The 22,049-nt window shown below is 39.1% G+C and overlaps 1 protein-coding gene and 3 long non-coding RNA genes across 39 annotated transcripts in view; 3 read left to right on the forward strand and 1 right to left on the reverse strand.

The window, feature by feature from the left end:
* IKZF2 (IKAROS family zinc finger 2) overlaps nt 1-16,269 on the reverse strand; it is a 188,741-nt gene extending 172,472 nt beyond the window's left edge. For 4 of the 36 annotated variants that reach the window (XM_081583002.1, XM_081582988.1, XM_081583020.1 and 1 more), the window contains exons 1-3: nt 15,956-16,269; nt 2,077-2,350; nt 125-228 (exon numbers count right to left, since the gene is read on the reverse strand). Coding sequence is in view for 8 of the 36 variants with exons in the window: in XM_081582981.1 (XP_081439107.1) it covers nt 162-164 (3 nt within the window). In the remaining 28 variants the exon portion in view is untranslated. Of the gene's footprint in view, nt 1-120; nt 229-535; nt 653-1,390; nt 1,575-2,076; nt 2,351-10,259; nt 10,445-15,176; nt 15,297-15,955 lie in introns of those variants that run through there. The other 32 variants (XM_081583000.1, XM_081582985.1, XM_081583021.1 and 29 more) reach the window with 16 other exon arrangements.
* LOC145542964 (uncharacterized) lies at nt 1,895-7,651 on the forward strand. The gene is made up of 2 exons (XR_014080316.1): nt 1,895-3,338; nt 4,003-7,651. It is a non-coding gene; the product is annotated as an uncharacterized LOC145542964 (long non-coding RNA).
* Nucleotides 9,033-16,359, forward strand: LOC145542968 (uncharacterized). The gene is made up of 2 exons (XR_014080320.1): nt 9,033-11,169; nt 11,314-16,359. It is a non-coding gene; the product is annotated as an uncharacterized LOC145542968 (long non-coding RNA).
* A 2-nt stretch (nt 16,360-16,361) lies between these two features.
* Nucleotides 16,362-21,010, forward strand: LOC145542965 (uncharacterized). Its single transcript, XR_014080317.1, has 3 exons — nt 16,362-17,963; nt 18,809-18,897; nt 20,395-21,010. It is a non-coding gene; the product is annotated as an uncharacterized LOC145542965 (long non-coding RNA).
* The last annotated feature ends 1,039 nt before the right edge of the window (nt 21,011-22,049 follow it).

The following is a 22,049-nucleotide window of genomic DNA, read 5'->3' on the forward strand; positions in this document are numbered from 1 at the left end:
CACACACATATTAAGAAAGAAACGTCAGGGAGAAGCGAAAGAAGTCTGCCCCATCAATGAAAAAATTATTAACCCTCAGAGAAGGAAAGAAAGAAAAGGAGAAAGAGAAACGAAACGTACATACAAAAGAAATTGTCCTTTGATTAAAAAAGATTCATCACCATTTCCAGCTCTGTCGGGAGATCTCAGCTTCTTCTAACCCCTCAAAGAGGAGGTGACAATGTCGTGCTGAAGATAAACGGAGAGAGAAAGAAAGAAGTTTTTTGTGTTTCCCCCTTCTCTCTTTCCCTCCCTTGCCCCTTCCAAGCCAAGCCCCCTGCAGAGTTCAAGGCGAGGAGGAAGGAAAAGCACTTTACAGGTGGGTCATTCCGAGCCCAAATCCAGCAAACAGATCGGCTGATAAACAAAACCAAGAAATGAGAGAGAAGGAACACCCCCCTTCTCCTCCACCACCACCTCCTCCTCCTTCACCCCTCCCCCTCGTCCCTTTGGGATGGTCTAGTAGGAAAAGTCACTAAGGAATGGCACCACGTACTTTCAGGAAAGAGGAAAAAAAAAGAGAGAGAGAGAGGTCAGTCAGTGCTACAGCAATGCGATTAACAAGAAGAGAAAAAACTTGATCCACCGGTTCCTTAAGAATCGACCAAAAGCTAAGACAAGAAAACTGAAAGAAGGGGGGGTGGGGGGTGGATAGGGGAGGGACAGTCAGGGGGAACCCAGCAAAGAACCTAGGCCAACTTCACAGGACTGTTTTTCGCCCTTGGCAAAATAATAATAATAAATTAAATCTTAAGTCCCATCTCTTTCGCACACACCAGAACCTGTCAAAGTGATTTAACCGCTGCCTTTTTACGTGTCATACCAGCTTGTTGTTGTTTAATTCCAACAGGATTTGGATATTCCCTTCTAGCTGGGATAGATACACAGCTGCAATTTATTCCAGGCTACCCCAGCTTTCTTGAAATTCAAGTTAAAACAAAGCAAAACAAGTCCAAATCCATGACAGCTACAGAGATGAGAACTGATTAATCGATTAACATCCCAGAAACAGATTACAAGCAGGGGACGATAAATTAAGGCAGAAGACATCATCTTCAACCCGATTCCCTGACGTCCTTTACAGAAATCATTAGCCTAATCATAACCACAATGCATCCCTCCCAGAGAAAAAATATCTATAGTATCTATATCTTATTATTACTGGTTAACAGCAACAAGTCATTTGATCACACCACGGTGCAAAACGAGATGCTATATAATTACACTTAACTTTGAAAACACTCCCTCCCCCTTGCAAATCAGATACACATATTTATATATAATCTATGAATCAGAAGACAAATAAAACAAGAGCTGTTCTTCACCACGCAAAAGCCAAGCGGAGATTTACCTCAGCAGTGCATGCAGTAAAATAATCCCATCACCCTTTTGTTTGTGTTTACTGTTAGTGTGTCCTCTCTCTTTCTTTCTTTCCTGTGCCTAACGTGTGTTTGTGCACTGCAGTTGGTGGTGGAAACTAAGGCAGTGGATCTGTAGCTAAGGGTAATCCTGTTTTTACTTCCTCCATCTTCAGCGAGAAGCAGGGTTAGCCCGGGACAGCTGGTCAAACCCCGAGAAACCGATCCGCCGGAGCCAGAGCACATCTCCCCCGCCGGCCGGGCTCGCGCAGACGCCCGCGGGCGGAGGGCGGGCTGGCGGCGGGCGGCGGAACCCGGGGCGCGGGCGGACGTGCGTGCGCGCGCGCGCGCGCGCGCGTGTGTGCGGGGCCGGGGTGCTTGTGCCTGTGTGCGTGCGTGTGTGTGTATGTGTGTGCGCGCGTCTCTGCGCGCTGGGCCGCTCGGCGCGCTCGGCAATCGATTACAGGACAAGTGCTGCCCCGGCGGCTCCGCGACGCGCTCCCTCCCTCGCGCCCACCCGCGCGCCGGGCCGCGTCGCCCCTGGCCGGGCGCCCCCGGACGGCGGACCCCGCCCCCCAAGCCTGGGCGGGGGGTGGTGGGGGACCAGGTAGCCCGCTTCCGAGAGTGCCCCGGCAGCCTCCCCCATCCATTCCCCCCCCCGAGTCGTAATAAATCTCACGTTTTCTGCCGGCTGGAAAGGAAGAATTGCAGCGACCAGGGGAGGTTCATTTCGGCCTCGTGAAGTTTTCTTTCAAACTGGGATTTGTGGTGAGGCCGGGCGAAGGGCGCGGGACCGCGATCCAGGCGCGCGACGCGGAGCTCCGGGTTCGGCGTCCTGGCCGGAGTCTGGGTGTGCGCGTGGACCCACCCACTCAGCTTCGCAATAAACTATGCGGTGCGATTTCAGAAACCGGCGCCCGACCGACCCGGACTCGGAGCAGGAGAGAGGGGTCCTGGGGAATGGATTGAGCAGGAAAGTCAGGTCTGAGATGCAGCTCAACTATTACTATTTTGAAAGTGCTTTACAGTGCAAGTTTAAAATTAGAGTGTCTACTTGCTTTTTCTCCCCCCGGGCATGTGGCACAGCCACCACAGTCAAAGGAACGAACGGGTGAGGGTCTAGAAAGTTGTTAGGAGTAAAGTGTTGTCTCTCAGTGTCATCAGTTAGCTGTAGCGCGGCTTTTGTATTTGGGAAGAACTTCTGTGAATCGTCATGAGAAGAAAAAAAAAAACACGTACGTTCTTTCTACAAACAGTCTCATGTAGCATCTTTCTTGACCACAGTTGCAAAAAGAGGGAATAGAGACTTCTATAATTAAAGGGAAAAGGAAAATGAAAGGAGCTGAAAATACTGAACTGTGTAGTCTGGATGGCTTAAGTTTGAAAACACGTGAAATTTTCAGCACTGCCAAACAGCATTTCTGAGAAACCATATCACAGATTGTGTAGAAAATCAATGCTGAAAGAGTAGGAGCAGGCGCTGTACTCCTACTCCTTTGAAGAATCCCAGAAATAGTTGCTGAGGTTTTTTTTCTCTGCTGAGGGAAGAGAAATGATACATTGAAAATAAAATCGTCAACTGTATCTTAAGCATCACTCGATATATATCTGGGAAATTTTGGATAATGTCTTTAGATTCAGAGACTGGGAAGGAATTCTTTTCACCTTGATACACACTAAATCATGGACATCCTGTGACTTGTATAATCTTTATTTAATATTTTTAATGAATTACTTTTTTAAAGTTTACTTCATTTGTTGGATTTATTAAACAGCTGTACCAGGAAGCTTGTTTTTTAAATCATGGAAAATGGTGGTTGGTGCTGTGCTGCAAACATGATTAAACAGTTTTCGTTGGCGAGCAAATCTTTTGGGCTCAGGCTAACAACAACTTTTAAGACGATTTTAAGAACAGCTGTGAGTTATGTGATGGTAAAGCAGGTTGGTTTTTTTTTTTTTAACCGATCAATTATCTAAATAAAAGTGATTTTCCTGAAGTTATATTTGGGAAAGACCATAGAACTCCACAAATCATTCTAATCATCCAAATAGCAAAAATTTTCATCTTAAATTATCATACAAGATTGAAACGTTATTCATAATATATAAAATTCCCAGTATACAAAGGGTAACATAACTTCTCTAGACTAAGCCAAAGTGTTGAAAGTTGTGAAGGTCCTTAGAAAAGATGAATTAAAACATATTCAGAATTGAGATAGTTTAAGCAATTTAATTCTGTAGTAGAAGTGGGTTCGTTGTGAAGTTCTAAGGAATCATCTTCAAGTTCCCCAAAGCCACCACAGCTGATACAGTCTTTGCCCCTGGCTCATTAGAGCTTAATTTAGCTCCCTTGAAAGCCTATCCTTCTCCTGAGTTCCTTTCATTGGCTCCCTAATCACCAGAGGCACAATCTCTCCCTCTAGTGGCTAAGTATTCAGACACTTGACACTTGATGGCCCTGTCTCCCCAAGGATGGGAGATTTGGGCAGGAGGCAGTGATTCCCAAATTTTAAAATGGCAAAGATCTCACTGTCATTTGTGAGAATTAGATCATTTGGGGAAACTTCCCTCTTCTTAACATCCGATGTTCCTTTCTCATTTGCAGATCATGGTATATCAAACTCATGCCAAAGAAGTCAAGCTTATGTTTACATACAAAGACTAGGGTTCCGTTTCATCCTTTGCAGTAAAATAATCCTGGCTCTGAAACTCAACAATTCCACTTTTGGAAGGAAAAGAAAGAAAGTGAAGTCGCTCAGTCATGTCCGACTCTTTGTGACCCCATGGACTGTAGCCTGCCAGACTCCTCCATCCATGGAATTTTCCAGGCAAGGATACTGGAGTGGGTTGCCGTTTCCTTCTCCAGGGGATGAAACCTTTGTATAAACTGGAAATTCCCTTTGTTCACAGTTTTTCTCAACATTGTTTGTGTAGGTCAAAGGATATCTATATTTCCAGCCTTTGCCATAACTGCACACATTTTTAAAGTACTTTTATAGTTATACTTTGCACAAAAATGTATCCCAAGAAAGTACAGTAGTATGTTCATTGGCTACTATGTCCAGTTGGATAAATTTTCACTTTGGGGGTGGGTTGAGGAGGTAGGGAGAAAAAGTACCCCACCCCTACATTTTTCATATAGCTAGTTCTTTGTCCTGCCTTCTGTCCCATCCTATGAAACTCCCTCCAGACACCGATCCCTGTCTTACACTGGCATATTTCTTTCATTATACATTGTGTAAATATGTTACTCATTTGTTGAGTTTTTAAAAGAAAATCTCTGCCCCGCCCCCCACTAGAATGTCATCTCTTTAAGGACAGATTATGTCTGTCCTGCTAACTGTTGTTTTCTCAGAATTAGCACAGGATTTGACAGGAGTTGGTACTCAGTAACAGCTAAATGGATGAATATGGAGCTAGTTCCATACTCACCTAGTTTCCATGTGTTAATCTGTTTTCATGGGCCAAAAAGTATATAAGATCAAAGATACACTCTAATTCCATAAATAATTTGATCAATTCTTGGCTCATAAGTCATGTTACAAATAACATTAACAGGTTGACTCTGTCTTATGACCCATGTGAAGAATGTAGATACCTTAGTAGACAATATAAAGTTTTATAAGTATGATTAGTAAAATTGGTTAAAATAATTTTGAGTAAAATATATATATGTGACCCCTCTGTTTCATAAATTATTTCGTGTTAATACCTGATAGTTCATAAACCAGGCTATCAAAGAATGTAACAGATTTAATTCTATAACTACTAAGTACAGTTAGCAAAGAACATTTTTAAAAGACAGTAGATTAAGGGTGGGTACATCATGAGGTATTAGTACTGTTCTCTTCAGAGAGTTTACTTTATCTGTTTTAGATTTAAAAGTCCTAGTACCCTTTAAAAAAGAATTAGAATAAAAGTTCATTTTTGTTTATTCAAGCAATTAACTTTATGTTTTTAAGTTTGGATGTTATTTTTAGCAGAGGGCAGAAAGGGACAATTTGAAACACTGCAATACTTTCCTAATATCAAAGAAGACATTTTTGGAAACCGATTATTTACTGATTTTTTTTTTTTGTTTAGTTGGTTTTATTGTGGTAGATTTAGAACATAATCAACCAGAGAAGGTGCCCTAAAATTATTTGAATTCCTGAAAAAGTTAAGTTTGCCAAGCACACATAGGCACAGTGTTTTAAATCTGATTGCTTGTTTTATTTTGTCAGGTGGTGGTGTTCTCTTTGAAGTGTTGTTCTCTTTTTAAGCAGGATATGGAACAATGGTCTCACTTTCTCCTGTCGACCTAGATTGGCACTATGAAGAAGCAAGGAAGCCATAAATGGAACCATAGTTTCAAAGAAAACATCCTAAGATATCAAATCCATTTCATAACTAAGGAGTGTTAATATCCTCCAACTTTGCCTCAGTGACTACAATGATGGTCTGGGGTCTGTCCTGCTGGCATATGAGTTCCACATCTTAGGGGTCTTCTCATTCCATCCACCTTGAACAGTAGTTTCTTTCAACAGTTCTTAAGAGTGTCACTTTGCAATTTGATAAGGCTCTTGTGCAAATACTCATGTCCCTAGAAAAGGTAACATTATGACTTAAATTCACAGTCCAGTAGAATATCAGATTTCTTCTAGAAAGCACATTTTGATGTAGAGCAGATGATAAGCTATCTCTATCCCAAGTGAGAATTATAAATCGTGGGAGTTAAACTAAGACCAAGGGGATAAGACAGGAGAGATTTCTGGGGAAAAGAAAATGAAAGTATACATTTCTAAATATGTCTTTAAAAACTTCCATTGTTGCTTTAAAATGTAGATGTGTTCAGCATTTGAAGAAATGAGTACCATCAATGGAAAAATGAAGGAACTTTGAATTTGGACCTGTGCAGATAGATGACACTTGTAAAACAATTGCAAAAGGCATGGGGAAGAAGATTCTTCTAGGAAGTCATGAAATCATCGAACAAAGAAAGTATATTGAGGTTATTGGAAACCTCCAATTAAAATATTATTGCAAGGAAATAAAAAGATGATTCAAATTTTGAAGACACAGCTCATGAATGGAGAATAACAGTAAAAGGAGAATACATTGTCTCATGAGCATTACTTTAGATACAGAATAATAAACACCCTCTTAGTGTAAGAGGAAAATCAAAAGTGATCATTTGACTTTGGAATTGGAAGGTAAACATAGGGCCAACTAGCCTAGAGATCCATAGCATCAATAGTTGGATTCTGCTGGAGATATTCATAGTCGAAAGCAAAGTGATGGCAGGTTGCATCTCAAGAGAAATATTTGGTAGTCAAACCATTCCCAATAGGCATATGATCCTGATTTTTTTAATTCTGTGAAAAGCTCACAGAATTATATGCCTGGTGTTTGTGAGAAGCCTCAGCTCTTTGTAAAGCAAAATTCTTTCACGGTCTAGCAAAGTTTAATTACAGGTTTAAACAATCCTGTATGTGTGTGTGCATGCTCAGTTCTGTTCAACTCATTGTGACCCATGGAACTGTGACCTGCCAGGCTCCTCTGTCCATGGAATTTTGCAGGCAAGAATACTAGACTGGGTTGCCATTTCCTCCTCCAGGGTACCTTGCCAACCCAGGGATTGAACCCAAGTCTCTCAGGTCTCCCGCATTAGCAGGCGGATTCTTTACCACTGAGTTACCTGGGAAGCCCCCAAACAATCCTGTATAGATGGAAGAAAGTAGAACTTATTAGCAATAGAAAGTGTAGGAAAGAATCCAGGCATTCAACCTTCCTCTTTTTATAGCCAGATAGTGGCAACCTAGGGAATTAAGAGCCTTACAGGGATAGATATGGGAAGCCGTTTCCTGCCTGATGACTGACTCTGAAAGAGGGCTTGAGGTGTGGAAGGAGGGAACTGAATCAAAGTCACTCTCAGGTAGTAAAGTCAAATGTCATCTAGTTTTCATGGCTTGTGGTTTAGAGAAAGGTTAGCTCAAAATAGAGGCTAGTTTGGCATTCTAAAATGTCCCACGACATGAAATATGAAGATGAGAATAGCACCATCAGAACCTCTCCCCCAGCAGCTCTACTCAAGCTTCATAAAGGTACAGAAAACTTGACGTCATGGTGAGGTGCTAGACACCAGGGAAAGTCCCATTTAGTAGACTAAGGATATCATCAAATGTCCTGTAACCATATTCCAGAAACTGCTTCATTGGAAAACTGTGTCTTTCAAGTGTACTATTTTTCAGAAATAAATCTTCATGCAGAATCTACAGCACTTTATTTTTTATTATATTTTTTATTCTACCTTGTTCTAGACTGATTTAAAGTAGCTTATAAGGATATATATCTACATTTACATAATTGTATGTGCTCAGTTGCTCAGTCATGTCTGACTCTTTGCAACCCCCATGGACTGTAGCCTACCAGGCTCCTCTGTCCATGGAATTTTCCAGGCAAGAATACTGGAGTAGGTGGCCTTTCCTTCTTTAGGAGATCTTCCCAAACCAGGGAATGAACCTACATCTCTTGCATTGCCTGCATTGGCAAGTGGATTCTTTAACAATAACACCATATATTTACATTTATATAATTAGTAAATTATATACAGTATTATATTTACATATATGATATTAAATTTAGAGGTACAAGAAGAAAGTAAAACATGTGAAAACATAAAGTGAGAATAGTACTAAAGCTACATATAATTCCCATGTAAACATTTCCTTAAGTCAGGCCACAAAATGTGTAGCTTTCTAGTAGCCAACTATTATGGACTCTATGGGAGAGGGCGAGGGCTAGATGATATGGGAGAATGGCATGGAAGCATGTAAATTATCATATGTGAAACAAATCGCCAGTCCAGCTTCAATGCATGATACAGGGTGCTTGGGGCTGGTGTACCAGGATGACCTGGAGGGATGGGATGGGGAGGGAGGTGGAAGGGGGGTTCTGGAAGGGGAAAACATGTACACCCATGGTGGATTCATGTCAATGTATAGCAAAACAAATACAATATTGTAAAGTTAAAAAATAGAAAATAATTTAAAAAAAAAGAGTGAAAGGACAAGTGACTGTATTCCAAGTTTTAAGAAAAGAGTGAATAAGCTTGGTATAGGTTGCTACAAAGAATATGGGAGAGACTAACTTTAAAAAAAGTATGGAAAATTGATGGGTGAAATAGAGGAACTAGTTGAGGCTGGTGACCACAAGTAAGCCACCAGTGTGCTCCATACTGTTAACAATAGCCGGTCTCACAGTCTAGGTATAATCTGGAAACGAACCACAACATGTATCCAGTGTAGAAATTCCACCAGGTAGGGAGCTGGAAGACTGATCAAAGATGTTTAGTTCAAAGAAATAGATTGAAACAATGAACGATTGAGTAAGCTATACAGAGAAGGATACTAATAGATCAGGTACTGACCAAGAGTGAAGTAGAGCAATACAGAGAGCTTGGATTCCATTGGGGTTGAATAACTGGTATAAGAGGGAATTCTGAGTGACACATAATGTAAGTATAGAGGACTATGAAGAGAAATTTGGTATCTCTGCTGAGGACAAGATAGCAGGATCCAGACTGGAGGCTGAGAAGTCCTGACCTCTAGAATGTGGATTATGAGAAAAGTGACAGGATAATCAGGAGATTATTTTGGGTCTTGGGAGAACAGGAAGATACTGAACTAGTCTTTGAAGAGTGAGTCCCAGGAGGCAGCTAATAAATTACAGCAAGTAGGAGAGGCAGTGAAGAGCAGCAGAAAAGAAGGAGCATCAGAGGAAATGGAAATTATAGTTAGGGTGACCATGGCATCGAGTTTACCCATAACAACCCTAATTTACACCTGTGATCCCGACACAGTTATTAATAGTGCTATATTTTACTCTTAAAAGTGCCCTTGTTTCTATGTGAAGTAACGTGTTCCCCCTGCCTTAAACGGGAGTAGTAGCCCCAAGGAAAAGTTCTTTCATTTAGGAAATAAATTATTTTTAAATAAGTGAGAAAACATAATATGGATTTGCTTATTTTTGTTTGTTTGTTTTGTTTGAAAGAAGAGTTCCAAAGACTATATAAGAAAGATTTGGAAGGGGATGAAGTAGTGTGTAGTCATGTATGGATGTGAGAGTTGGACTATAAAGAAAGCTGAGCACTGAAGAATTGATGCTTTTGAACTGTGGTGTTGGAGAAGACTTGAAAGTCCCTTGGACTGCAAGAATATCAAATCAGTCAATCCTAAAGGAAATCAGTCCTGAATATTCATTGGAAGGACTGATGCTGAAGCTGAAACTCCAATACTTTGGCCACCTGATGCCAAGAAATGACTCACTGGAAAAGACCCTGATGCTGGGAAAGATTGAAGTTGGGAGGAGAAGGGGACAATGGAAGATGAGATGGTTGGATGGTATCACCAACTCAATGGATATGAGTTTGAGTAAACTCTGGGAGTTGGTGATGGACAGGGAAGCCTGGCAGTCCCTGGGGTTGCAAAGAGTTGTACACGACTGAGTGAACTGAACTGAAGTGAAGTAATGGAGCATTGAATCAGAGGAGAGGAGATACCAAATACTGGTAGTATTTGAACTGAGAGTACAAAAGAAATGTGTTGATCACTGGAGCTCCCATCTCCATTTCAATTTTCTTACCAACTTTCTGACTCCTTTAAATTGGAATCAGATGAACAATGAGGCCTTTGGAGGTTAAATATGCCTGTTATTATCTATATCTTAACTTTGTGGCCAGAGATTGTAGCAGTTCTTGTTTTACAAGATGAAAGATTCAGGTAATAGTTCTTTACAAACAGTTAACATTGTCCAAGTTCCTACAGATCATTGTCATAAAATGGCCACTAGTTTGGATGATAGCTTGCTTATATTAATACTTGCACTTATGTTTCGAGCACTATTTCCTCTGAACTTTGACAGATTCGGCTTTCTCTCTGCCAACTCAATTCCATTGCTTCCTTCAAAATCAGGGTAAGAAAACAAGGCAGCTTAAGGCCTCTGGATCACATAAAGCCTGGTTTATTCACCAAAGTCACTGGATTTTGCCAACCATTATACACTGAGAGCTGATGGCAAAAGGATAAGAGAAAATAAGTCAGACGACAATACCAAAAATCAAATAGAAATTAACAGTCTTGATAAAAGCAAAATATTCTTATATCTGTTTCTCGTCACAGCCATAGGCCAAAATGTGCCTTCAAAGACCAGCATAACATGTAATCAAAATAGAATTGAAGATTCTTTTCTTAAAAAAAAGAAACAGTTTTACTTTCACTAAAAACAGAAATCTCCATTATAGATTATTCAAAGGAGACCTTTAAGTCAATGAGATAATTTGTATTGAAGTCGACAAATAATAAAGGATAATACAACTGAGACATAAAGCTTGCCAATGTAGCTTATAGAAATATAGATAAAGCCATTTCCCTGAGCTATAGGTATTCTTCAGTCATCTTGGTAAATAAATATGTAAGTTAAAATGAGTGGGGTTTTTCACTTTCTAAAAATGTTCATTTTAATTTACAAATAGATTGTCCATAGGAATGCTTAAAGTAGAAAGCATACAGCATTGATTCAAACTATGAATCATTTATTTAAAAATGTATGCACAGTTTTTCAGAATTACCTCATGATAAGAAATCAGTCTCACTGCCTAAAACTGTGATTCACAAACTTGTTTTCTGTTTCTAAGCCATCCACATGGCTTTGAAATATTTTTCTATGTAGTTATGTCTTTCATTGCATGATAAAATTCAAAGCTGGATGGAGAAGGCAATGGCACCCCATTCCAGTACTCTTGCCTGGAAAATCCCATGGACGGAGGAGCCTGGTAGGCTGCAGTCCATGGGGTCGCTAAGAGTCGGACACCACTGAGTGACTTCACTTTCACTTTTCCCTTTCATGCACTGGAGAAGGAAATGGCAACCCACTCCAGTGTTCTTGCCTGGAGAATCTCAGGGACGGGGGAGCCTGGTGGGCTGCAGTCTGTGGGGTCGCACAGAGTCGGACACGACTGAAGCGACTTAGCAGCAGCAGCAGCAGCTCCTTACCTTCCCACTCCATTCTAAATGAATATCAGAGTATTGGAAGTGATGTAGAGGTTCAAAAAATGTTTCCTATAACAATGTCTTTCAAATTCAGGTTGTAACCCATTTATGGGCTACATATTTAGTGTGTTATAACCAGCACTTTTTTAAGAGATGAAATAGAATGGAACAGAGTGACCAGAGGTTCTGGTGCTACTGAAGGAAAGAATGAATGCCTTGAAAAGTTCAAAATTAACTAAATATATGTGCTTTTATCATTAAATACTAGAAGCAGTTAAGATCGCTGGTTTCAGGTGAGCTTTCCACTTAGTTTAGCCATGTCTTATCTTAAATGTTTGATAGGAGTCACTGCTGATCTTCTGTAATTTTTTGGTTTGTCAACTGGAAAAAAGAAGTTCTGTTCAAGGCTAATTTCTGGTTACTGTTGCTATTGTTCAGTCTCTCAGTTGTGTCCGACTCTTTGCAGACCCATGAATTTCAGCACACCAGGCTTCTCTGTCCTTCACTATCTCCCGGAGTTTGCTCAAACTCAGGTCCGTCGAGTCAGTGATGCTGTTAGAAGTTGATCATTGGTTGATCCTCCAATAATTTCTAAAAGAATTTAAACTCAAATCCAGAGAACAATAAGATGAAAACCTATGTATAACGTAAAAGAAAGCAAAGGGGAAAGAAAAAAAATTTTTTTTTGGTTCGAAAAACCTGCAGTTGAACACAAAGCATACTTCTGAATTCATGGTAATCAGGCAAAAGAGGAAACTTGCTATAGATGATATAGTCCTAATTATCTAAGAAGCTGTGAAATCAGCAGCCCAAACGCACTACATTTCCCAGCTCAGTGCTCCAAGACAAATTTGACCCAGCTGATAGTGACAAAAGTGCCTTTGGTGCCACAATGATCCAGAGTCTTCAATTCAGAAGGCCTAGGGTCAGATCCCAGCTCTGTCATTTATTGTGACTTAACAGTTGAAACTGTTTCTTAAACTCTATTTCCTCGTCTGTTAACAGTGGATACTAATGATATAAATTAACTCATAAGGTTTTTTTTTAAATAAGAATTAAATGAAGTAATATTTGTAACTGATCAAATCAAGGCTGAGACCAGCTCTGCTCCCTGGTAAAGGTTATATTGTGTTTCTTTACTTAATTAAGTAAGCAAATATTCTGAGTGGCAGTTTTGCAAAAGACATTCTGAAGTCAGTGTGATTGCAGTTAGGGCAATTAATTATTAAAATGACATAAAAGCTGACCATTGCTTTGTATCTTATGTTTCTATTGAGCTCCTTCTCAGTATTTTTATCTTTTTTCATTTTTTAAAAGGAAAATCAGAAAAATAAACATATTCTCTGCCACATCAGTCAAAATACCCATATGTCATGCTTGTTCTTCAAAACACCCTCCTCCTAATAAAACATGTCAGATTCAGACTTTTTTATATGGACCTCAGCCAACTGAAAACTAGAGCCTCTGTGTCATTGACTTGAAAAACCTCACCCAGCAACAAACGACTCAACTCAACCATACTCAGGTCTGGGATGAAAAGTTTAGACTTTGCAAATTATCTCCCCCAAAGACTAAAAAAGAATGCAGTTTTTGTTTTCTCTTGTTGGGAGTCTTTAAGATGGAAAATTTTGACTTGAACATTTTTAATGAAATCAAAGACAAAAATCTGTAGACAAAAGCTTTGTGTATGAAATGACAAGGTATTCACTCACACCTTATGCATAAACTGCTCTAGTTATATTGAATCATTAAACCACGTTTTGTATTTGTGTCCTGGATCTATGTTTCTACCATACATTATAAATACACACTCTGTAATTTTATTTAGGTTAACTTATTTAGGCATCTACTATCAACATCAATAATGTTATTTAACTCACAGTAAAATCTGTTTTTTCATGGGTCCTGAGAAATCTATATGCAGGTCAAGAAGCAAAAGTTAGAACTGGACATGGAACAGCAGACTGGTTCCAAATTGGGAAAGAAGTACATCATGGCTGTATATTGTCACCCTGCTTATTTAATTTATATACAGAGTACATCATGAGAAATGCTGGGCTGGATGAAGCACAAGCCGGAATCAAGATTGCCAGGAGAAATATCAGTAACCTCAGATATGCAGATGACACCACCCTTATGGCAGAAAGTGAAGAAGAACTAAAGAGGTTTTTTGATGAAAGTGAAAGAGAAGAGTGAAAAAGTTGGCTTAAAGCTCAACATTCAGAAAACTAAGATCATGGTATCCAGTCCCATCACTTCATGGCAAATAGATGGGGAAACAATGGAAAGAGTGGCTGACTATTTTTCTGGGCTCCAAAATCACTGCAGGTGGTGACTGCAGCCATGAAATTAAAAGACACTTGCTCCTTGGAGGAAAAGCTATGACCAACCTAGAGAGCATATTAAAAAGCAGACATTACTTTGCCAACAAAGGTCCGTGTAGTCAAGTATATGATTTTCCCAGTAATCATGTGTGGATGTGAGAGTTGGACTATAAAGAAAGCTGAGCACCGAAGAACTGATGCTTTTGAACTGTAGTGTTGGAGAAGACTCTCAAGAGTCCCTTGGACTGCAAGGAGATCCAACCAGTCCATCCTAAAGGAAACCAGTCCTGAGTATTCATTGGAAGGAGTGATGCTGAAGCTGAAGCTCCAATACTTTGGCCACTGGATGCGAAAAATTGACTCATTTGAAAAGACCTTGATGCTGGGAAAAATTGAAGGTGGGAGGAGAAGGGGACGACAGAGGATGAGATGGTTGGATGGCATCACCGACTCAATGGACGTGAGTTTGAGCAAGCTCTGGGTGTTGGTGATGGACAGGAAAGCCTGGCGTGCTGCAGTTCCTAGGGTTACAGAGTTGGACATGACTGAGCGACTGAACTGAACTGAACTGAAAATCTATTTTTTCATGTGTCTGTATCTTATCTCCCATAGTATACTAGAGAAATTTTATAGAAAGACTGAGTCTTTTTCTTTAGCATCCTTATTTCTTTATAGAGTGATTTATACAGATTTGGTATTATCATTTTTAATAAAAATTATCATAGAGGTGAATCCCTCATCAATAATATAGTATAAAATACTACAATGCTGCTTAATCATTCATTAAAAATCACTTTTAATGCAATTTCCTTTTTCTTTTTCTATTTTCAAATATCTATGCCTTTTAAAAAATTTAGGCCTTTGACTAAATCAACCAAACTATTACTGCCTTTTGCAGTTGTTAAATGAACATCTCGTTGTTTCTCCTAAATCTTTGCAGTGTTTAGAAAAAGCCTATCTCTTAAGTGTTTTTAGTCCTCTTCTTTAGAGATTATATTATAGTATTTCAGTTCACATTGTGCACTTCTAGCATTGGTGTCCATTTAGAGTACTGTATCCATATTATATACTTTTTTAAAAGTGAGCTTATGTCTTAAAATAGTGTATGACTTCAATGTGATCACAGAACTAAAACTAGGATTAAAGTCTAGCTTTCAGAAACACCTGTTACTTATTCTCAATTTCTTTTAACTAAGGCTAGAGAACATGGTGACTTTTAATTTTTAATCTTTAACTTCTATCTATTTTTCTTTTAGGTAATTTTAGTATTTTTACCTCTCAGTGAAACTGACAAATTAAGTTTTCATTTGAATGGAAATAAAAAGTTACTTTGGACATTAAATTGAAAGTAAAATTAAATGTATAAGCATATGCTACTTAATAGTAATGCCGATTTATAGCTCAATATATTAATATTTTAATCTTACCTTTTATGTTTTCATTTAAAACATTGTTCTATGGTAGATTTCTTTAAGAGCAATATATTTTCAGAATTGTTGGAATTGTTAGTTCACCTCCTTTCCACTCAGTTCATATCTTTCATTTAGCTACATTAGAATTAAAATTTTTATTAGGAAATCCATGTTGCAAGTTGGATGGAGTTTTTTTTATTGCATGGAGAACTTTATTATAATTAATTCATTTTTATTATTTAAACTTTGATTAATTCTAAGAAACATTTAAGGTTATTGTGGCAGACTGATTTAAGAATCTGAAGAATTAACTTGGGAGGGTATCAATGACCACCATGGTATAGGATTAAGTTTAAAGTGACATAATGAAAGCACTGTAATATATTTTGACACAACTCATTCATTTGATATATTATTTATCCTATCTATATATTCCAGGAGGTCCAAGTCATAAACTTTGAATATCCTTTTAAAAATCTCTAATAATTGAAGTGAAATTAATTGTGATGTGAAATAATAAAATTGTAAAAAAAATTACTATAGCTTGCAGGTTATTGTTACTGAGCTTTGATTCTTTACTAAAAGCTGATATGTTGCTGCCCATCTCCATAGACAGAATAATGTGTGTTTTAGGAAAATTATCCAATGTATCTTAAAATAAGAACCAGAAGATCTTTTCAGTAGAACTAATAAATATTGCTTACTTTTATAGTTAACAAAGCAATTTTTATAGAGACGTATCTAGCTAAGTACAATAACAACAATAGAGGAAAAATCAAAATCTCCCTCATTACCTGCTTCTGTAATTGTGCATGCAAGTATGTTTGAAGTCTTTGAAAAGCAAGATTGTGCGGCTTGAATACTAATTTTGTGAGTACTGTAATTCACGTCTGCTATCCATGTTCAAGCTGGTTGTGCTCTGAGGAGCAGCTGAAGCTTTATGGAAAACTTTGTAAAACATTCTATTTTGATGCAGTTCTTTTCCTTTGCATCATGTGCTCTGGGTATTTTTCTTCTTTTGTGTCTTATTTTGAGAACATTTGTATGAAAACAAGATCTTTGTTTCTTACAAGCACATCTGCTCTTGCTGCTTATAGATTACGAGTGTAATCATCCTCTGTGACATCATAAACATTTCCATGGCAACCCATTGGGCTTACTTTTTTTTTTTCATATAATAAAATGTTACAGTCTGTCAGCAGCAGTGAAGTGTTTGTCTCAATACAGATACATAATAACTTCCCAGTTTTCTGCATCCACTGCCCATGGCCTGTTCATTGCAAAACACCGAAGTTTTCATCTATTGCAATGAATTCCCTTAAAGTCCATGAGACTGTTAATTCCAGTTATCCTCAATTTAGTGAAAGAATAGGATGCTTGAGGAAACAAATTCTGAGTGACCAACTGTATTATACAGGTTTGGCTGGTATTAGTTCAATAATGGAGGAAATACATGATACTTTGTATTTTATGTTCTGTAGTAAATAATGATATAGATTTGAATAACAGCAGAAAGATATTGAAGCCTTTTACTTGAAATGATTTTATGAACAGTTTCTACATCCACTCAGCCACTTCAGTGCTGTCACTACTGTGATAAAATGTAGCTATGAGAGACCTCAGACCGTAATCATATGGATAGTAAGCCAAGGCTACTAAAGAGGACAGGAACTAGGAACAGACTTTCTGACATGTTCCACTACATCAATATCAGTCAAAATTATGAAGTTTTAGTCACAACAACTAAGCAATCCATAAGAAAATATTTATTGAGTACTTGCTATGTGCAGAGCACATTTAAGGTAGTATATACATAGTCCCTGAACTTCCAGACCTTCCTTGAGATTAGTGCCTGATTAACACAGTATCAACAGTTTCCCCCCAGTAGTACTTGGTGCTGAGGGCTTTCCTAGTGGCTCAGTAGTAAAGCATCCACCTTCCAATGCAGGAGACACAGGTTCGATCCCTGGGTCTGGAAGATCCCCTGGAGAAGGAACAGAGGAGCATGGCAGGCTACAGTCCATGGGGTTGCAAGAATCGGACACAACTTAGCAACTGAAACAACAATTTAGTTTTGAAGTAAATCCTTTCCTCTTTTATTTTAAGCAGTCCCATTTTATTTTAAAAAGTGTACGTGTTTGAAATGAACCACATTAGTTCACATTAGTTCAGGATTGTTGGTGAGCTGAGCCCGAATAACCTGTTCTGTGTTGAATGCTTAAGGACATTTGGAGAGAGAGCTGAAAAGCAGCTGCTCTCTGGGTGTGCTTAGACTCAGAATGGCAGAAAGGAGACTCATGATCCTGGGTATGAAGCAAGTATCAGTTGGACAGGTAGCAAACACACAAAATCATGAGTCTAAAGATAAGTCAGGGATGAGAAGATGAGCATGGGGTTGGATAGAATCACCAACTCAATGGACATGAGTTCGAGCACACTTTAGGAGATAGTGAAGGATAGGGAAGTCCAGCATACTGCAGTCCATGGGGTCTCAAAGAGTCGGACAGTACGTAACAACTGAACAACAGCAACATCTAAGGACAAAGCATCCAAATCCAAGGAAGAAGGCCTAAGAGATCTACCTAAGCAAAGGCAGGGCAGGTATTGGGCAAAGGTAGTAACATCAGGCAAATGGCAGAGGTCTAGGGAATAGGGTGTCCAGTGCTGTAGAGACTGAAGCACATGAGTCAGCAATCCATTAAAGCAAGACTGAGCTCAATCATGGGAGAGCCTTTCACCATGTACCAGAGGACATGGCAGGAGTCAAATGAAGAGGATCTGAAGTGTTCAATGTCCCAATGAGTGAGTGTAGTTTTTGCATATTTCACATACTTACTTATTTATTCACTCATTCAGTGACACTTTATTAGACACAGGAGTTAATAAAACTGAGTTAAGCTTATGAAACACATTCTCCTGGGTGAAACAGACAATGAAGAATTCAGCAATTAAATATATAATGAATATCTGTTTTACATGTCATGAAGGAAATAAGCAGTTGTCATAATAATAAAGAATAAAGAAGCGAGGGTGGAGAGGTGTTACTTAGGTCTCACCGAAGGTCTCTTAGAAACTATATATAATATTGATTTTTTATAAAATCTTCTTGACCCTACCCCTCTCCACCATGGCTTACCAACTTTAAAACTATAACTTTAACATACACATCCATGGTTAGTTCTAGACCCAGATGTTGTAATTAACCAGTGGCCTCCTCCACCAATGATTCCCCACCACCAACATCTTTAAGTCCCTGAATTGACCCTTGTGTCTGTCCAGTCTCCAGGATCAGCTGACAACCTGACTTGTCTTGTTGCTACTGAAGTCCTCATGATGATAAATCCCTGTTAAAAATAGCTTCTTATTAGGGTAGAAGTTTCTCCTATTCAGAAGAGACTAACATAATCAACAAGCCTAAATATCTCAGGGGCTTAACACATTAGAATTTCGTCCCTTGCTCAAAGAATTTAGTGAGATTCAGGACCTTTCCAAATCTGCTCAATCATCTCTTTTGGGGATTGGAGGTCTCTGCCAAAACCTCTGCTTTTCCCTGGCGAACAAGGGAAGAAAGACGGCAGAGTATCTATGGGCCAAGCACAGTGCTGGTGGGCATTCTTACATCTCTCTGCCCACATTCCATCTGACAGGTCTCGGTCTCATGGCATATCTATCTATAAGGGAGGCTGGGAAATGTGGTCTAACTATGTGTCCTGAAGGAAAAAAGAAATAGGTTTTGGTGAGTACAATATTCTATCTCTTTATTTAACAAATATTCATTTCACTCTTTTTCCCGCACAAAGAGCTTACTCATCTCTCCCTAAGTGAGCTCATCGAAGGCTCCATCCAGTCACTGAAAGACTGTGCTTTGATTGAACGAATAACTTGCTCTGAACACAGAAAGAAGGCAATGGCATTCTAAGAAATACGAAAGACCAAGGAGCATTATTAACATATCCTTTTCTCTTGTGCTGTCTTTCCCTGTATTAGCCAATCACTTACACAAAATGATGTCATAGAAGGAAAGGGAAAGATGGAGCAATCATAGTTCCTTCTTTCATTCCTTCCTTACTCACCAGTGAGCCAAAAGTAGTAAAGAGTATTGAAGGAATGTGCATACATGGATAAGCAAAATAAAATCAGTTGAATTCAGAGTATGCAGCATTTCCACTGTTCTGGCAGGAACAAAATGCATATGCATGCTTGAGCCACAAAATAAGAATTGTGTAATTTCAGTAATTCTACATGAGTTAAATGCTCTCATATTTGTGTTTAAAACTGGCATGGCACAATAGAGAGATGAGTAGTAAAACTAACTATTATTTAGAATAACATTAAGTAGCAAATATAAAATACCATTAAGTCAAAAAATGCTGTAAAAGAAAGGATGAGGTTTTATATTTTAGTATCTTTAATGCAGTGGTCCCCGACCTTATAGGCACCAGGGACTGGTTTCATGGAAGTCAATTTTTCCCTGGAACAGGAGTAGGGGATGGTTTCGGGATGACTCAAGTAGATTTTATTTATTGTGCACTTTATTTCTAATCTAATGCTGCTGCTGATATGACAGGAGGTACCAGTCCATGACCGAGAGGTTGGGGACCCCTGCTTTAATGGCAACTTTCCCCTGGGGCCCTACATTTTTATTTTGCAGTGGACACTGCAAATTATGTAGCCTTCCCTAGGTTCACTGAGCTGCGTCCCTCCCTGAGTATAACTGCAATAAAAGCTTCCAGTCAGAAAAGGAATAGGATACACACAGCTGTCAGTGACCCACAAAAATGATGAATCCTTTTGGGTAGGCACTCTCTACCCAAGGCCGACTGCCGGAGATGCAGTTTCTCGTTCTGTCCCTGAATCTTCTTTCTGTGACCCTTGGCTCATATCTCTGAGAGCTTTTTCCTTAGCCATTATCCTCAGCAGAAGTATCTGAGATGGTTGTTGAGGAAGGCCCTTTCCTTGTGGACTGTGAAGCTTTGGTATCTTTCTTCTTGTCTAAGGGTGGTTTTAAGGGGTTCAATCCCTGGTCAGGAAACTGGATCCACATGCTGCAGCTATACCTAGTGTAGTCAAATAAATTAAAAAAAATAATAATTTTTAGGAAGTTTCTGGTGTGTTCCCTTCCAGTTATTTCCATATGCCAAGGTTTTTTGTTTAGTTTTGTTTTACTAGGCATAGTTATTAAACTTGCCTTATTTTCTGTTTCTTGATCCCTATGTTTTTCCTTCAATTTAAGGGCAGGTACCTTGAGGCACCCAAAAAAGATGTCATTTTCATTATAGGGGACTGGAATGCAAAAGTAGGAAGTCAAGAAATACCTGGAGTAACAGGCAGATTTGGCCTTGGAATACAGAATGAAGCAGGGAGAAGGTTAATGGAGTTTTGACATGAGAACTCACTGGTCATAGCAAACACACTTTTCATATAACACAAGAGAAAACTCTACACACGGACATCACCAGATGGTCAACACCAAAATCAGGTTGATTATATTCTTTGCAGCCAAAGATGGCGAAGCTCTATACAGTCAGCAAACACAAGACTGGGACTGACTGTGGCTCGGATCATGAACTCTTTATTGCCAAATTCAGATTTAAATTGAAGAAAATAGGGAAAATCACTAGACCATTCAGGTATGACCTAAATCAAATCCCTTACAATTATACAGTGGAAGTGACAAATAGATTCAAGGGATTAGATCTGATAGACAGAGTGCCTGAAGAATTATGGATGGAGGTTAGTGGCATTGTACAAGAGGCATGGATGAAGACCATCCCCATGAAAAAGGAATGCAAAAAAAACGGCTGTCTGAAGAGGCCTTACAAATAGCTGTGAAGAGAAGAGAAGCGAAAGGAAAAGGAGAAAAGGAAACATATACCCATTTGAATGCAGGGTTCCAAAGAATAGCAAGGAGAGATAACAAAGCCTTCCTCACTGATCAATGCAAAGAAATAGAGGAAAACAATAGAATGGGAAAGACTAGAGATCTCTTCAAGAAAATTAGAGATACCAAAGGAACACTTCATGCAAAGTTGGGCACAATAAAGGACAGAAATGGTATGGACCTAACAGAAGCAGAAGATATTAAGAAGAGGTGGCAAGAATACACAGAAGAGCTATACAAAAAAGATCTTCACAACCCAGAATATCACGATGGTGTGATCACTCACCTAGAAGGTGAAGTCAAGTGGGCCTTAGGAAGCATCACTACAAATGAAGCTAGTGGAGGTGATGGAATTCCAGTTGAGCTATTTCAAATCCTAAAAGGTGATGCTGTGAAAGTGTTGCATTCAATATGCCAGCAAATTTGGAAAACTCAACAGTGGCCACAGGACTGGAAAAGGTCAGTTTTCATTCCACTCCCTAAGAAAGGCAATGCCAAAGAATGCTCAAACTACCGCAAAATTGCACTCATCTCACACACTAGTAAAGTAATGCTCAAAATTCTCCAAGCCAGGCTTCCACAGTACATGAAACTTGAATTTCCAGATGTTCAAGCTGGTTTTAGAAAAGGCAGAGGAACCAGAGATCAAATTGCCAACATCCTCTGGATCATCAAAAAAGCAAGAGAGTTCCAGAAAAAACATCTGCTTTACTGACTATGCCAAAACCTTTGACTGTGTGGATCACAATAAACTGGAAAATTCTTCAAGAGATAGGAATACCAGACCACCTGACCTGCCTCTTGAGAAACCTGTATGCAGATCAGGAAGCAACAGTTAGAACTGGACATGGAACAACAGACTGGTTCCAAATAGGAAAAGGAGTACATCAAGGCTGTATGTTGTCACCCTGCTTATCTAACTTGTATGCAGAGTACATCATGAGAAATACTGGGCTGGATGAAGCACAAGCTGGAGTCAAGATTGCCAGGAGAAATATCAATAACCT

The sequence above is a fragment of the Giraffa tippelskirchi genome, chromosome 3, assembly GCF_054371585.1.
Source record: "Giraffa tippelskirchi isolate mGirTip1 chromosome 3, T2T-mGirTip1v1.2.pri, whole genome shotgun sequence".
NCBI lineage: Eukaryota > Metazoa > Chordata > Mammalia > Artiodactyla > Giraffidae > Giraffa > Giraffa tippelskirchi.